This window comes from Zonotrichia albicollis, chromosome 3, assembly GCF_047830755.1.
Source record: "Zonotrichia albicollis isolate bZonAlb1 chromosome 3, bZonAlb1.hap1, whole genome shotgun sequence".
Taxonomy (NCBI): Eukaryota; Metazoa; Chordata; class Aves; order Passeriformes; family Passerellidae; genus Zonotrichia; species Zonotrichia albicollis.
In genome coordinates this window covers 39236798-39255197 of record NC_133821.1, presented here as the reverse complement: position 1 = coordinate 39255197, position 18400 = coordinate 39236798, and the positions used below count along the sequence as shown (strand labels likewise).

The 18400-nt window shown below is 36.1% G+C and overlaps 1 protein-coding gene across 3 annotated transcripts in view; it reads left to right on the top strand.

Moving 5' to 3' along the window:
• BABAM2 (BRISC and BRCA1 A complex member 2) overlaps positions 1-18400 on the top strand; it is a 164395-nt gene that overhangs the window by 15370 nt on the left and 130625 nt on the right. For 2 of the 3 annotated variants that reach the window (XM_005483098.4, XM_074537216.1), the window contains 2 exons: positions 5412-5488; positions 17735-17829. In XM_005483098.4, the coding sequence (XP_005483155.1) occupies positions 5412-5488; positions 17735-17829 (172 nt within the window). Of the gene's footprint in view, positions 1-5411; positions 5489-17463; positions 17573-17734; positions 17830-18400 lie in introns of those variants that run through there. The other variant, XM_074537217.1, reaches the window with a different exon arrangement.

Genomic DNA, 18400 nt, shown 5'->3' with positions numbered 1-18400 from the left:
TTTACTGCCTCTTATTGGTAACAAACAAACAACCTGTCTTTGCCTCTGAACTGCATTTGAGTGCTGCTGGCAAAACCTTCAGTCTCTGGAACTTTGATTGAACTGTGTCTCGCCATTCCTAAAATAATATTCATTCTTAGCCTCTTGTATTATGAAAGTAACTTGACCTCCTTTTCCCATAACAGTATCTTTGTACAACAGGAACAGTTGGAAGTATATTGTAGGTATGGTGGGAGGGGTTGGGAATGCAACCAGTTGTCAGAACTGACTTTGTGATGTTGCTTATTATTTATGTGTGTGTGTTGGTTTTTAGCTGTGTTCTCCATTGAGATGTTTCTAACAAAATGTGAAGCTCTTTTGGCTTTTACACCAAGAGTCTGGTGAACAAAAACCAGTTGTTTGTTTTCCAATGAAGTACTGATCCTCAAGAACAGCAAGTGTAGCAGCCTAAGCATCATGAGATTAAGGAAGCTTTTGCATCTCTGACTATTCAGGTTAGGCAGTGGCAATATTAAGTTCCTGAAATTATGGAGGCTAAAATGCTTAGTCTAATTTGACTTTGCTATTGTACAGTAAAATTCACTGATTCAAGATGATTTGTCTTCTGATAGTAAAGGCAGTAAAGCTGTGTGATCTATGAAGGAAGAATGACTAAATGCATTGCATACTTTTTAATCAGTAAAAATGATAGTCATCAGATAAATCTTACGTGACTATTTGGGCTTACACCTATACCACAAATTAAAAAAGAGAAGAAATAAAAAGAAGATTATTCATTTTCCTGTAGAGCTATTGGACTTCTGTTGGCAGTTCTGAATGTTTGCTATAGTTTTATATGGTTCTAAGCAGGAGATTTTAGGAGTGGCATAAAAAACAAGCCTCTGACAGGAATTTTGGGATATAAATTGGTGGTTTGGAGAGAGGTCTTGATGGGTTTGGGTTTTTGTGGTTTTTTTAAAAGTCTTTGGATAGAATAGCCATCCACCACCTGACTTTCGTGATTAAGGTGATAAACACTTGTGCTTTTGTTTCGTTGCAATCCCTTCAGTTGTCACAGAACATAATTTTGGATAAGAACTTACCAGAGTCCACATGATTTAAAACTGCTTCTCTTGTGAGTGCTTTCAAGTGATGGTTTTAGAAAACTAGTTGATGAGAAGATGGTTTTGAAATCTAGGGTTATCAGAGTGGCTTCAATCCTGTAAAAAATCAAAAAAAGGGGGGGGGGATATAGCTTAAACAGAACTTGGGTCAGTTCAACAAAATAGTCAATCACAAATATTCTGGTATAAGAGGAAACGTTGCTGTCAAACTCAAGTGGAACTGCATTCTTAAAGGCTTTTAGGATACTCTGATCCATTTAGGAGAAAAACACATTGTACTATACCTGTTGTTGTAGACTGAGGCCTTATTCTGAGCAGCAAAACTGAGTGACTTTCCTGGTTTGTATTGTTATTATTGTTGTTGCTGTTTTGTTTGGATATTTTTTTTATTTCCTTCTGTGACTGGTAAAGAATTCAGAACACTAATAACTAAGCATCTAGTGCTGACAGTGACTTTGAATAAGAATGAGTTTAGTTTACGTGTGTTGTATTAACTGTGAAAGAAACCTGTTCCCTATAATCACAGACAACCTGTAAGGTGCATCAAACACTCAATGAAGGAATGTTCTACTTGTCTCCTACTTGGAATAATTACTTCATAAGGATGTATTGTATCTCAGTTTGAGTTTAATCTGCTGTATCTGCTCAAGAAACTTAGCTAAAATTTGATGTGAAAGGGAACAAGCTGTATTCAGCTGTAGTTGCTGCATCCTCAGTTCCATCTACCAATTTCCAACCATAAGTCTCAGCACAGACCTTTGAATAGGGCAGTATGATTTTAAGCAATACACTTCACGATATTCCTTGGTTCCAGAAACTTCCCAGGTTGATGATACTTTGATTTTTTTAATAGGGAAACCATTGTGGGACATCTTGTGGTATAGCATTATTCATCTTATGAAGACTAAGATGTATCACTGCTCTGAGCATCAGAGCATTCATTCTCACTTCAGTGGCTTTCCTATGTAAAATATTTATATTACTTAGAGAAATAAATGCAAACCAGTGTAATACTTTTCCATGAATAAAGAGGGAGATAGCACACACATATATGATGAAATAGAGCCAGCTTATGACATTAATTTTCAGCACCAGGTATTATTGTTCTATATGTCCCTCTAAAGAAAAGACAACAAATAATCTTTAAAATACTTAGTTACAAGTCATTCATTTTCAAATGTTACTTTTGTGTGGAGCACATTAAGGAAAAGGATCACATTTCCAAAAAACAAAAGTCTTACATTTTGGAGAAGACAGAGGTCATGTTTCAGGGTCAGACATGTATCCAATTTTTAGAGGTTCTGTGTGTTAAGGAAATTCAAGCAGGAGATAATGTCCATAGTCAGGCCATTACTTGGGGCTTTCTGTTGAAATGAGGTCACACATAGACTCCTTCATGTACCAAAGTTTTGTTTTGCCTTAGGAGTTTTGTTCTTTTGCTGTTTATTCTAAAAAGAAACTGCCTCCTTTCAAATGGATGTATATAATATTTCTGCTTGGTTGCTTCGCCTATTGCAGTTATTGAAGTCTCTTGTGCAGCCCAGCCAGAGCAATTTGGGGGGAAAAAATGTTAATACTGTCACTTTCTATCATTTCTAGACCAATAAAATTAAAAACATCTCTAGTACAGTATAATAATATAGGAAAAGCACTTAGTATTGCTTTTAGGGACATTTACCATGAAATAAAGCTTTTATTTTAATGTTAAAGAATATTATACTTTCCGTAAGTATTTCCAAATGGCCCATTGTGCTAAAAGAATAGATTGTAGGGTATTTGCCGGATCAGAAATTTTTGTGTCTGTTGAAAAGCTAACAACAGTGTAATTTTGATGGTATTTGAGAAATGTCTCAGACTGTGACCCATGATACTTTGAAAGAAATTTTCATTAAATATTAAATGATGTTGCAGAGATATTTTAGAACTTGAAAAGGGTTTTTTATGGTGCGCTTTTTTTTTTTTGTATGCTTCCTAGAATTGGCCTAATACCTGTTGTAAGCCATAGAAATTATTTGGAAGTAGCTGATAATGTCAGTATAGCTGTTAAATTCATCCACAGCCATTAAAATGCCCTAACAGTGGGCACTCCCATTTTGCTGTTCTCACCTATTAAAAAAGTGCATCTTGGAAAAGAATTATATTCTCTTGTTTCTGTGGTACTAGGGATCCAATATTTTGTATTCTTAAGTTGATTTTACTCCCGATGAAGCTGGTGATGCTCACTTTTTTTCAATAAGCCCTACCTAGGTGTAATTTAAAGATATATAGTACAACCATTAAATCAAAATATATTTCAGCTTTGGTCTTTTTGTCTTACATGCTGTATTCCCTTTCAAATTTGCATCATCAGCAGGTTTCACAAAGCATCATTTGTTTTCCATCATCAGTCTTTCAATAAAATGTGAAGTATTATTCCAGCAGAAGAAAACCAAGTCAGGTCGTTCTTCCTGGATGAAGCAAGATGTAAACTAATCCTTTTTTGAAGCTTGCTTTCCATTCAAGTCTGCACATACCTGATAGTAGATAATTTATATCTAAATTATGTCTTTCTAGATTGTTTCTCATGATACTCTTACAAGATGTTGCAAAAACCTTTCTAAGGCAAAGACAGGACAAGATAGATGTGTTTCTTCCTTTTGATTTGAAAGGACAATTATCTAATTTCTGTGGTGATACTGAAAAAATATGGTGTATTCTTGCTGAATCAGTGTAGGCTGTTAACTGAATGTGGCTCTTAATTGTATCTGCCTTAGATCCTAGCTGCACATAAGTAGTTTGCTTATGTTTTCTAGTATTTTTTGTGGAAACTCCATTTAAATGAATTGATCTGTAGGTTCATGGTTGCTTCTTTTTGAGGAAGCTACATGCAGGCACAAATTTGACTGTAGTAAGTGTAGCTCACTGGACAGAAACAGTCTGAAGTTAGTGCATATGGTTTTTGTAACTTGCAAGTGGAAGGAGGGAAGGAGACTGTAGAGCCAGGACTTTAGAGAAATGGCTCTCTGAACTATTTTGAGTGTGTGAGTGATGATTAAGGTTGTTCCATTTACCCTGTTGCCTTTTGTGCAGTGGGAGAGATAGAGCTGCAGGAGTTATGATGTTTTTTTGAGGTAGGATAAGAATTTTTGACAATTTTCTGGCCTACCCACCTTACTGCTTTTGGTTGTGTGTATAGCCCAGTAAATGTGGGTTTTATTTCAATATGTTGTCAGTGGTGTGTGTTAGAGCTCTACCAGTGATCTGATATATAAGTTTAGTCAAGTTATTTTACTTTGTCTACCCTTTTTGTCACTCACTTTTTCCTAGAGATGACCAGTATGGCTTTGATTTTTAGGTGGCTTGCAAAAAAAATTGTGCTGGAGCTATGAACAGTTTCCATTAATGTTAGGCTGGAAAGAAGATTCAGGGCTATCAAGATCCCTAAAAAAATAAAGCGATGAACTTCTAAGGGCTTCCAGTGTTTTTTCTCCTGGTACTCATCATATACCCAGCAGCCCACAGCAGAGAGACCATTCCTGCCAGTCAAACAATGTATGTCCCTGTTTCTTCTTTTGCAGCTGAGATTTTGAGATTTTTTTTGTGTGAATTTTGGTCTATGACTTAGAGGCTATGAAGAAGTTGATCATCTCTGACCTAAGCACTAAACAGTTTTCCAGTGACTTTTCTATTCATAAAGTGCTTACTTACCACGAGCCCCAGCTGCTTTTCCAGTGCTCCAGATAAACAGGAGAGTCACAGACCAAAAAGATAAAATGTTATTATAGCCGCAGGTAGCTGATTCTGCAACTTGCCCTCTTGAAGGCTACTGTGAGACTTTTCCTCAAGGGAAAACTTTAATGTTATAATAGGTAAAAAATTAATAAATGTTAGTCTCTTAAAATTAAGATTGATCCCAGTTATATGGGTGGCAGGGACAGGGAAGAGGTAACCATGTTGCTGTGACATACAGAGTTGTGATTTGCAAAATTGTATTCAAAGTGGAGAACTTGATGGCTTTGACTGACTAATTGGGAGCATTCTGATTACACATTCAAATCAGAGCATTTTGCATGTTTGTTTTCTTTTTAAAATGGGAGAGAGTTGACACAAATCCTAACATTTCTAATGCTGTGGTGAGAACTGCTGAACAAAAGAGAATGGGCCTCCTGCATCTTTCTCACTTCTTCTTCTTTCTCAGAATCATAAGGATGAGTATTTCTAGTAGTCACAATATCTTTGCTATTAATCATTTGTATCCTGTAGAATAATGTGTTTGCTACCATCTGTGACTGCTTAGCACATTCTTTCTTCTCTTATCTTTCTTTTTAGTTGTACATCCTTGACCCCTGGACCCAGCTGTGATCGTTTTAAACTGCATATCCCTTATGCAGGAGAAACACTCAAATGTAAGTTAAAAAATCTTACAGCTGCATTTTGGCTTTTCTTTCAGTGTTCCATGACCCACTAATTTTCCAGTGTGTCTGTCTAACTTTGTGAGTATTGAGATACATGTCTTTGTTGTTTTCTCTTAAAGCTTCAGTTCCAAGAACACACAACCATCAGGAACATGCAATATTTAAGATAAGTTTAAAGGCTTCTGTGAGACTACAGTTTTGAAAATTGAGTTTTAAAAGCCAAAAGTCACAAACTGATATTTCTAATAAAATGTTATGACTAAGATAATCTCATGACCATTTTTAGATTCATTTATAAGCTGTATATGTTTTGTGTTGTTTCTTTGTGTCTCTTTTAGGAATAATTCTTTATTAAGCTCCAATAAAAGATGTTAGTCTGCTATTTTATTAGTTATCTTTAAACAATGACTGGTATAATTACCCAGATCAGGGAAAAGTGAATTTGATTTCTCTGATTTAGTGGTATTGTTAAATCATCTTTATGCTTAGAGAACCTGTAGACAACTAGGTCATTTGCCCAGTCGTAATGTGTGTTCTGTTTGTCTTAGTTTGTGGTTTTTTTTAAAGGTTTAAGATAAAATTTACTTTTGTATATTTTTAGAAGGTAACATTTTCTAAACACTTGAACTGCTGAAAAATGGTTGTGTTGTTTTTATCTCCAACAAATAAAAAATGAGAGAGGATGAAGAATTTCAGATAAAGTAAAATTAAAGCCATGGCATTTATAGTTTTAGGACAACTCTGGTAAAGCCATGCCTAGAGTACTATGCTCCGGTCTGTTACCAGAGCAACATGGACATATGTAGGGGGATAGAATATAAGAAAATAAAGATAGTGTAGAAAGTAATCTCACCCCTAGGGAGTTGCAGCTGCGCCAATTATCAAAGATTAGAAATAGGCCTGACTTTAACAGGCCACAGCTGTGACCAGTGAGAAGAAGAATGCTCTAAAAGAGTGGGGTGGCTGCTTGAGGAAGAACTGGAGTTGGTTGGCTATTTTGTGAAGAAAGAGTCAGTGCTCTGAGGAGCTGTCCACGAGAAACACCAAGAAGGTATGGAACTTTTGTGATAAGGAAGCAGCAGTCTGGAACCCCTACAATAAGATGGCAACAGACAAACTGTAAAGACTACAGCAAAAGACTACAAAGATGATCAAGAGCTGGAGGATTTGTTGTATGAGGAGAGGCCAATATAGCTGGGGCTTCTTAAGAAAAGAAGGCTCAGGGCAAATTGCACCAATGTTTATGAATACCTGATGGGGATAAATGAAGAAGCCTGGCTCTTTTCAGTGGTGGTCACTGAAGGGAAATGGTCACAAACTGAAATGTAGAAAATTCCATTCAAACACAATAAAAACTCTTTTGCAAGGGTGGTCAAAAAGTAGAACAAATTGTGCTCAGAGCTTGTGTAGCTTCTGTATCTCCATCTTTGGGGCAGTACACAACACAGATGGGTGTGATCCTGAAGAATCTCCCCTGTTTGCCCTGCTCTGAGCTGAGGGATCAGACTAGGCAGTCTCCAGTGGTGCTGTCCAGCCCTAGCTATCCTGTGAGTCTGGGAAAGTGTGCTGTGTGGAGGAGCAGGTACTTGGTGTGAACAGAAATGGTAAGCATTTAAAACACTGCTTTGTTAGTATCCATTTAGACTGCACATGCTGTAGCTTCCAAGGCATTTTATGTATTAAGAATTTTATTGTATTCATTCTGCAGCTTTTTTTCTCTGGTGTTTTTTTACAATATGTCATGCACTGGAATGCATTATCCTTTATGAACAGAAACCAACAAAATTAAGCTTCTTATGTTCTAGAAGTACATTAAAGCTTCCATTTGGCACCTGTAAGGAAAGTTGTCTTTCCTATAAGTTGATCTGGAAGCTTACTTAGCCAGGCTCATATATCAGCCTACTGTAGCTATTTTGACTTTTCTATATGTATGGAATTATGGCTCAAGAGGATTACCAATTATTTTTTCTCACTGACTAAAATTGGAAGATTTAAGTCCTAGCTAGTAATTATTTTAAGACAAAAGAAGTGGTTCTGCATTCAGAAGTCTTGTGAGTAGTAGCTGTATTGTATGAAGCCAGCTGCCCTCCCAGGTAAAACTTTTATTTTAAAAATTGTTAAAATGTGTAGTAAACTTAACCCATTGAGTTTGATGTGTTCTGTAATGTGTAGTACATTCCACTTGAATCTTGTTTGATGACCATGAGCAAGTCAAAATATGTTTCACTGAATGGCATGTTTTATAGAGTGGTATCATGTTCTGTGGGACCATCGTATCTTATACAGGGCCATGTTTGTATGTTCTGAGAGATGTCTTATTTCAAGTAAAGGCTGAAGCTGTTCCTGATTCATAAAGGAAAATGGATAGACTAAAATGCCCATATGCAAGTGCACGTACATAAAGACTATATTCATATATTAAATGACTGTAGTCCAGTTAAAGTACCTAGAAATATGATTATGGAATATGCATTAAGTTAAATTTCAGTGTCAAGAAATCTGGGGTTTTTTTCTCCAGTGTTCTTATATTTCTTATATCATGTACACAATTAAACAAAAAAAAAAAAGCCTACAGAGCATGTTATGTATTTTAACAAAGACAACTGAAAATGCTGTAAATAAGTGTATCTTTTTCAGAGGTGTCTAATAATAGCTGTAAATTCAAGAAATAATAATCCTCCACATTTCAGTGTTACATGTTTGAAAATGCTGTGAATCATTAAGTCTCACAGCATGCGGAATAAATAGTGATGTGTGCAGATTCAAGAAAGCTTTAATAATTTTGTGTTTAGATCTGTAACGATGGCAGGGGAAGACAGCCATAGTGTGCAAACAGAGATGTTTAGATATTTTATTGTAGGCTGTTGCTAGATATGTTATCTTTCAAGGGCAGAATATTTCTGCAAAGGAAAGTTGCGAAATCTGCGAGAATAAAAAAGATTGGCTGAATGCATCCAGGATCTCCAGTGTACGGGCTCAGATGTGGTACCGAATAGAGGCTGAAGTGTTGTAGTTCCTTTGTGGTTTGTCTTACATCCTCTTTGCAACAGATTAGGTCTTTGCCTATCATCAATCATAACCGCTGCCACTGCACAGGCATCCTTGTAGCAATGCCACTGTGTTGGAAACTGTTGGTGTGCAGCTTTAGGGAAGTGTAACTGCACGGTGCAATCCTGTTTTCCAAAAGACCAGAAAGTTCACAGCTTCTCAGAAAAGGAGAAAGTGCACTTGCAGGCAAGGCTAACTGCCTGTAGTGTAAAATAATTGTTTTGTAAACTTTGCTAGGAGCAAACATGTGTGATTTCAGAGTGGCTTGTTGGCTGTGTAATGGGCTTTTTTTAAGATGTCACGTTCACCTTACTTTTGCATGTATGAAGAGCTGCTGGAATGTTACTGAAGAGTAATGAATGACTGAGGAGTTACTCAGCTCCAGCCAGGGACCTTGGAGATACCTACAATTTTATACTGGAGAAAATACTGTGCCAGTGTTCAAGATAAACTAGTTTGTCATACTAATTGTCTTCTATCGCACTTCAAGTCATGCTTTCAGGGAGACACTTTTATTTTCTTCTGTATGGGAAATAATTTTGTTTATTTGTTTTCGTAGTGGGAATATTTATAAAACTTGAGCTTAGTCTTCCTTGACTGTCAGTTGAAGTCTGAGATAGCTATATTTTGTTTTTACTAGTTCATCCCATACTCAGTGTTGTTGCATGAAACTCCATGTTTTTCTCTGTATTAGAGTTTTTCAGAGTTCTTATTTGGAGTTTTAATTTCAGGAAGACTGTCTGGAATACCATGTAAGAGATCGAATCTTTGTTTCTGGAACAAAACTTACTTTGTGTAGTGTGCAGAGGTATCCTTTATTGCTAACTGGACTGCAGTATCTGCTTAAAAAAGTTCAGTATCCTTTTTGATGAAGTATTTGTGTATTTTGAAGTGAAGTGTTCCATAACTCTTGCAGATATTTCAGTCTTAGTTGATAAAACATCAGGGCAGATATTAGCAGAAATTGTCAGAATAAGCGGTTATAAGCTGCAATAGCCTTTATAATTAAAACATGCCATTTAGAATCAAATTATTATTTTTTTGCAGAAATCCTTGGAATATCTTGGGTTTGGCTTTTCTTTTCCACTCAAGCTTTCATTGCTGCTTGCTAGGGAATCTGACCTTTTTTTTTTTTTTGGCTTTTGCTCTTCACATTTTCTTTTTCAGGCACTGATGCCTCCTTCCCTCTCTGACCTTGAGTGCTGTCATCTGGAATTTCACAGTGATTAAACAATGAGTTGCCCTTGCAATGCTACTGTTCTCTGTGGCCTCTTGAACTCTAGTATTTTCATCTTCTGTCTGATTTTCCCTGTTTTTATGTGAGTGGATTATGGCTCTGGGTTCTACTACCACCATATTGGTTTCCTTGATCCTGAAGAACATTTCTTTTGTTTCATTTGAAGCTTAATTTTTAATATTTTGCTTCTGATTTTTGTTTGTTGGATCATTACTCTTTTTCGTTATGGGCCCTAAAGGAGGAAATCAGACTAGATTCCTAGTCTAACCAGTCTAAGAATATTGCCCATAATACGTGGTACCCAATTTTGGCTTTTTTTTATTCCTGTGATGGAACTCTTTCAGTAATTTCATGCAGTCTTTTTGTGGATTTCTATTTTAAGGAAGTAATTAAGAGCAAACAGATAAATGTAGAGAACAGCCCGACCTCCCTATTGCCCCTTTAAAGGCCGCTTTGCCAAGTAATTTGCTAAACACTTGTTTATTTTGCCAATAAACAATTGTAAAAATGAATTTTGAAGTTATGTAAGATCTAAGATTCTCATAAGTATGTTGCTGCAATGTGTGTGTTAGTGTTTTTTGCACCATTAGGTTATTTTACACAGGCTGTATTTAGGTTGAGGCTCTTACAAGGACTTCCTGGTTGCTGTAATTCAGATTATACTTACTTAGGTGTTGTCCTTACCTGTGTAATAAATGTCTCTTTTTAGGGTCATGCAATTTACCAAAGATTTTTCCAGGCAATATGTTTTCTGAAGTTTGGCTGAGTCTTGCTTTATGTGGCAGGAGTAATAAATCTTTTTCTGTCAGTAACCTGTTTTTGAACTAATGACTGTACCCAATGAGAGTGTCAAGAGAGACTCTAATCTTATACTTATTTCTTCTTTGTATTCAAAGTTTACAACAGTATTTCTCCCTTTAAAATAATCACTTTCCTCTTACTTGGGTTCTTTGTTCACTTTTTCTTATGTTCTAGGCTTCTCTTGAGCCAGTAAATTACAGAAGATTTTGCAATTGTAAGTCCTAGTGTATTTCTTCATCAAGAGAAGTGATCTTGGAAGTATCTATGTACAAGTGTGGACTTAGAGAGGATTAAAACATTTTATGTTAGGCCTCCACAGTGGCGTTGCTATAATGCCTTGCTACCTTGCTCTTTCCTCTTTTTTTTGCCTGTTTGGGCTGCACATACTGGTGATGGTCTCAGGTCCATTTGCTTGAATCTATTTATCCTTTGCCTTCACCTTTCCTTTTCTCACCTACTCAGTGTTTGTTTTAATTTCTTCAGTTGCCTGGCTTTAATTTCTACCAGTATCTTATCCCATCTTGAATTATCTGTTGTTCTCATCTTTGTCCGCTTCAATTTTAATACTAAGATTTCTGAGAAAGCAGTTGCCCAGCTGCAGAACTGCAAGTTACTGAGATTGTCTTGATGCCTTCTTGCTCAGCTTGGGATCCAGTTTTCTTAATTATATTCTATTTTTACAGTTTTTCCCACTTTACAAAATAACAGACTTTCTCTAGTCTTACAGCTTTTTTTTTTTCCTCATTCAACAACATTTGTCAGTTGAAGTTAAAGAAAAAAAATGACCCACGCCTGCACCCCTTTGTCCAAGAATGAAAATAACATCCTGAAAATTCATCATATATATATATATATATATATATATATATATATATATATATATATATATATATATATATGTTTATGTTTCTTCTGTTGGAAAAGTGAGACTTGATTCACTAACCTCACTAGAGGTGTCTTATTTCTGAGGTTCCCAAGGACACTTTGCTTGGCCTTTCCAGCTTCTGACCCATAGGGCACTCATCTCTCTGAAAACCATGTTCTATAGCTGCTGTAAATGTGCCCTGAGGCATCTCAAATGAGACTAAACACCTTGGTTTAGTCAGCTACACCACGTTCATGGAGATTTGGTCTTCCACAGTCTTGCGTGCGCTGGAGTAGTTGGTATTTCTTCTGGAGTGTCACAGAGGTGCTGAGAAATTGGTTTGTTTTTTTCCTAATGCAATCAAATTTTTTTTTTTTTCAATTTGTCCCTTTATTATGAGATGGTTTTGAGTCTTTAAGCTAACTTTTCTGCCTTTCTTTTTCTGATATCTCAATTTGCACATCACATCAGAAATTAAGCTCAAAAACACCCTTTATTTGAGAGCAGAATAACCTGTCAGCAGCAGTACCACAGCAAAGCAGAATTACTCATGTATCTTTTTTCAGTAGTAGTAGTTTTGTATTTAACAAGTTCTATTGTAATTTCAGGAACTAATCTTTCTTGCCAACCAATTGCAAAAAGGGTTCTATAGGTGTTATAGTATGGTTTTTGACTTAAAGCCTGCAGAACAAATTCTTCAGGATGGAATCCAGTGACAAGGATTCCAGGCAGGTCTGCATTTAGTTAATTTAAATCCTTTCATACTGCTGACTGCACTGACTTAGTGTCTTGGTTGTACTGAGTGACTGATTACTTTTGTATTTGTAAAGACAATCAAAACTGACTGGTTTAGGTAAGAATTTATTTATAGAAGAGACTGATCAGTGGTTCTTGTCTACAGTTTACATGGCTACTGGAAGAGACAGGTTGAATTTTGACTTGATGAATAATATAATTCTACTGGTTTTTCCTTTTTAATACTCAACAAGAGCACTTTCTGTATTTTCCCAGAACTGATTCTGCACATAGTTTGGTCTCTTGCTTCAGTAGTTGCCTTATTATCTGTGAATGCATTTTGTTATCAAGTTGCATTTGCATTTCTTAAAAGCCCAATGGGTTGATCTCTTTCAAAGCAAATTCCATTCAAATTGGTCTTATTCTAGGTTGCAGTGGCCACACATGTTTATTCTACATACTTAGTGCTGACTTAGAAATTCTTGGTGTCAGAAGAAACTGAAGCATATAGATATGTTTTCAAAAGTAGAGTTTGAGAAGTTAACTGGTGGACTGCTTCCTAATTTTGCTGCTGTTGGTTAAACAGGGATGTTAATGCTGTGGCACTCCTAGCATAACATTTTTCAGTACTACAAATTTGTAGTATAAAAAAGAATAAAAATACCCCAAAAATGAAGTTACCAGGAGAGAAAGAACTGGATAGGCCAGTAGAAAGCGATTGTAGGGATTTTAGAAATTTCTCCTTTTCTTGCTGAGATACACCTGTGTTACTTGTAGTCAGTTCTTATTCCTCTGTTAGATTTGCTTATGCATTTTGATAGATGAGAAAAGAGCAGACCATGTGAGTTTTAAAAGAAATTATAGATTTAAGTATTAATATTTCTATCTTTTTGTCTGTGGGGAGCAAATTAACTTTTCTTTTGAAGTTCTGTGAAGTAAAACATTTCAACATTTAATGCCGCTTGCCTGAGGATAAAGAAAGGAAGAGAAAGTAATATTTTTGGATAATTGGAAATGTAATTCCATCAAAGTAATTATTGGCTGGTATATCTACAACGATGAGGAGTGTGAAGGTTTTGCTTGCCTTTTTGCTTGGCTTGCTCTTACACTGGAATAGTCATGGTCAGTAGCACTGTGGAGTACCACACAGCTCGCCTTCCATCAAGGGAAAAAGGACAGAGTTGAAATATATGCAAAACTAGAAAGTTATGCTGGAGATGCAAAGAAAAGGGTATTTGTGTCATTTGGGTGAGAAGAGCAGGGAATGCAGGACTGTATTGATTTTTCATTTTTTTTTTTCCTCCAAGATTAGAATGGTAAATGTTCACAAACTCTTAAGCACAGTAATTTTGCAAATTACTTTATTGGTTAAAAGTGCTACTTTTATTTACCTCAGTTATATTTGAAGAGGGTAAGCCACAGATAATATCATGTAAGCATTAAATATAGTACTTGTTATAAAAATGGCTATTTCTAGTAGGTCAAGACAAACTGTTAACTTGTGATTCAAAACATTTAGCACCTTATATTTTGTAAGCTTACTGCAGAGACTAGTGTTAATATTTATGTGAAGTAAAACCAGATTTGCGTTGGCTGTTGTGATTGTTTAAATACCTTTTATTGGAGTGTAATGAAGCATGTTTTAGTTACACGTCACAGCCCTGCCAAGCAAACTGATAACTAAAACTGCAGTTTCTCTGGGTTTTGATATTTAACAAGAACAAAACTCAGCTTTAGGATGGATCCTCTTAATCTGTAGTCTGGTTTGTTACTGTGTGTTTCTGTTGCTGTAATTTGGGAAAATAGCTCATGCTCATGGCTGCGGATAGGGCAAACACCTTCATTGGTGCCTAAGCCTTTTAGGGTCAAAAGTGTTACCTTTTCTGTTCTAGTATGTAAATTGAGCAAGACATAAGTGAGACTGTATGGAAGGGGAAAGCACAGAACAGAAAAGTTGGAGAGACTAGGAATGATGTGTATGGATGTCTGGTATGGTTAAAAAAAAAGGTTATTTTTTCTTTTGTTTGAGGAAATAGTTGAACATCTTTGGATTCATGGCAGAAGTGAGATTTAATCGAATAAGATTTGACAGAGGGAATGTGGTTTTTTTTCATTTAAAAATATGTTAAAAATTTGTTCTAAGGTCAAATCTTTAATTGTAAGATGCTGTCTTTAACTTCCAGAATGAAAGCCAGTGATGATAGAAAATCACTGCTCTTTTCTAACTGTTAACGTTGAAGTGGAAACAACATTTTGTTCTGTACTTCTTTATCTCTCTTAAATTGTTAGACAGCCTGTGTGAGGTTAGATTGTAGCAGAATAAATTAAGGCTTACATTTGGCTAAAAACTTATGGTACTGTAGGAAGGAGGGCATAAAGGATACATTTCTGTTTAGTAAGAACATAAGAGCAATGGCATCATTTTTTGTTTCCATAGGGTTGTAGAATATTTTGAGTGTGGTCTCACCAATAGTGTTTTGTGGATGTATAATTAATAGGCACTGAACTACTAGTTTTATTTATTCTGAAGACTGGAGAACCTATGTAGCTATATAAAATGTGGCCTTTCGGAAATAGAACACACTATAGAAAAAATAATCTTGACATACATATTGGCATTAATATTGATAAATTTGGTCTCAAAGTGGCTTTTATTGAAAGTACTTGGGAATTTGGATTTGAGTCATGTTTACCCTAGACAAGTAGAAACAATTTTAGCAATTATAAATAATTATGAGTAACAGAAAATCAAATATCACAATGTTAATTTTTACTCTGGATTCTCTCCATTCTACCTGGATAGTTCCTTGGTATCAGTAGGTCATGAACGCTTCTAAAATGCAAATATCTATATAGTTCGTCATTCACTGTGGATAAGGACTCATCATGGCGCTCATATTTAGAGGAAGAAGGTGTCTGACAGAAGGTCTGAAGAACAAATATGAGCATGTGAGATAGGTAATAGATTCATTTGTCCAGCTGCAATGTGATGTACCTGACCTTGGTGTGACCACACATCGCAGCTGAGTGGTCAGAAGAGGCTCCCATGTCCAAATGTCCCTGATCCCCCAGCATAAATCATTGCCTGGCATGTGCAGCTGACCTGAACCCCAGATTGTTAAAGTTCACCACTTAGCATGTTAAACATAATGCTAGCTTTTATTTACTGGTATATTGAGCACTGTGTATAATGGTGTTCTGGGAGCTGCTGTGAGTTCACTCTGTGAAACGAGTTTGTGCCTACTTGAATCTCAGAGTGGCACCTACTGCCACAGCTTTGCTGAGGTTCACCCCTTAGTGTGCAGCTCATAGAGGTGGATATGGTTTATTGCCAATCTCACTACTCAAGCAGAGTCTTGAAGCTGCCTCGTGATGTAGGGTTCTGTAATAGTTTTTTCACTTCTCAAGTATGTAACATCAAAAATACGCTGTTATTTTGATCCTTCTTTTAGTCTAAGCAGCTTTTTTTAGTACGTGTGTAGTTGGAGTGCAGCTCTTAAGTGAGCTGAGCAGTAGCTATATCTTATCTGCTCTGTTTCACCAGCTCTGTTAGAGGAGGAATGCCGAGAATGAAAAGCATGCAGCTAGCACCTGCAGGATGAAAAGTGTGTGCTAAATGAGTTACTTAGCATCACGTAGGAGCATGGCAGCAGCACAGGTGCAGTCCTTTCCTTTGGAGTAGCATTGCACTACCTAAGTCATGGGCCAGGCTTTATCGTTGTGCTGTTTTCTGAGTTACTCATAACTCATATTCATGCCCCTTTCAAAACACAGGAAAGAAATCTATTAAGGTGAATCTCCTTCAGTACATAACCTCAAGTTCACTGCTCTTTATGTAGAATTTGATGGACTTGTTGAAAGGAACCACGCATGACATTTTAATTGCAGTAAATACCAAGAAAAGCATTGTGTCATGATGGTGTAGGAACTATCCAACCTAGTAAACATCAACTTTTTTGATTCTTGATTCTTCAGTGCTGTATTATGGTTTAGGCTAATCTACCAAGTATTGTTTCTTACTTAATATAGATGCATTTCCAGTTGCAATTTTATGCCTTTTCCTCCAGGACTGGTGCACACTTTGTTCTTTTAAATGAAATTTAAATGAAATGAAAGGTTTTATTTTTATTTTGAGTGTGTTGGGAATTTTAACTGGCAGACCTCTGCTATTTTCTGCACCCCATACTTACACGTGCTCCTGACAGCTGTGAAAGGAGGGTGGGAGTGCGGACAGCAGAAACCCACACTGTGCTCTGCTCGTCGCATGATCAGTGACTTTGTGATTTGAAGCCATACTGTAGAGAATACCTACCCCAGACTGGCCAGTGGCTTCTTGCTCATTAGCCTTCACCCCCTGTAATTAGTCTTCATGGCATCCTTGCTTCCAGCTGAGGCCAAGTCTACAGAATATCCGCAATTAAAACTGTCATGTTAAATGTCTTGAGATGGTTACGTCACTGAGCCAGCAATGTGGCTTTGCAAGATTTGTTCCATCTAATGCTTTTCCCCAGTTCTCCATTCACAGTTTTTTAAGAAATAAGAAGTGGCGTAACTTTCTCTGAACAGAATTGTTTATAAGGATTACTATACTGGTTTTACTTTGCTGTGTGGGTTTTAAATGAGTCGTAACACATAGTAGACAGTATTTTTCTCTAATGTCTCCTACCTCATAAATCTGTTTTATGCAAAAGCTCAGTTATTCTTTCATATTGTCATAAGGAATGATAGGGAGGTAGACAAGTAAGGCTAGAAACGCTTATTTTAATTTTTAATCTTTTTTTCTTGAACAGTGGGTGGATTTTTTTGAAAGCTCAGATGCATATGACCACCTCTTGATCTATATGAACTCTGAAGTATGTCTACTAGTGAAATACTAGAACCCAAATTTCCTTTAATTGCCTATCTTGTGACACTGGCAAGATGAAAGCTCAGTGCCAAGCTGTGATAAAGTCTTATATTTTCAGTTAATTTTCATTTCTCCATTTAAATGTGCAATACTGCATTTCTCTTGGCCAGAATTTGGGTAGTTGGAATGGTTCCTATTGAACTGTGTATTCTTCCTTCCAAGAGTTGGCAGTGGTGAGGAGAAGAGAGGGAGTAAGTGCTACTAATTTTTAAAAGCTCTGGTATTTTGAAAGTCGTGATCTTTAGTAGTTTGCAATTGACTTTTAATAGACAAAACACAGCCATCTAAATATGGTACTTTTTATTAAAACAAGATCACTTTTCTGACTCAGTGTTTTCAGGCACTCCTCAATAGTATTTGAATTCCAATTTGAGATTGGAATTCAAATAATGTATTTCATGTTTCATTGCTTGCAGAGGAGGAAGAAGCTGCGCCTCAGGAATTTGACTTCATCCCCCAAAACATCTGATGCTTATCTTGCATGTGAATTTTTGTAACAATTATGTGTGTATATACATGAAATATATGTAATGTAGCTGTCAAATTCTGTGTTAAAAAAAATGTGTGCTATATGTGATTATTTTATTTTTATTTATAAGCACATATATAGAAGTGCAAACAATGTTTCCATTTGTTGCTTTTCAGGGGATATAATTTTCAATGCTCACTATCCTGACCTACCACCAGATTTTATCTTTGGAGAGGATGCTGAGTTTTTGCCAGATCCTTCTGCCTTGCATGTAAGTACTTTACTATTTGAGAACCTTACACCTTGCAGAGAGACTTTGCTTTTTTTAGCATAGCTTCAGGAACAGGAATTTTATAACAATGCAAAATAAAAAAGAAACACACCTTTTATCACACTGATATTTTGAGTGTAAACACATCGCTTTCTAAAATGATTTAAAGTTGAATTTAAAGTTGAATTTGTTGCTTTCCAAAATTGAATTTAAGGTTAAAATGGGGGGAAGGAGGAGGGGGATGCAAAGTTTAAGACATTTTAATCAAGACAATATTCTTGTTTATCTTTAGTTACTAAGAATATGTGTAAAAATATGTCTATTTAATATCTGACCATCTTAAATGACCTGTCTCAGAAAAAAGTTCATAAATGATGTCTTTAAAATTATTTATCTGGAAAATAAAGTTGTGTAAATTGGTGTCACATTGTTGATTTTTGGTTTTGGTTGAGGAAGGCTATATCGAGTTAATTTGTTATGGGAATCACTGCATTAAAGAAAGCTATGTGCTCATGTGTGTTGGGGTTATCTAGGCAAAGAAATTACTTTCTAAAAGATGGGAGGAACAGAA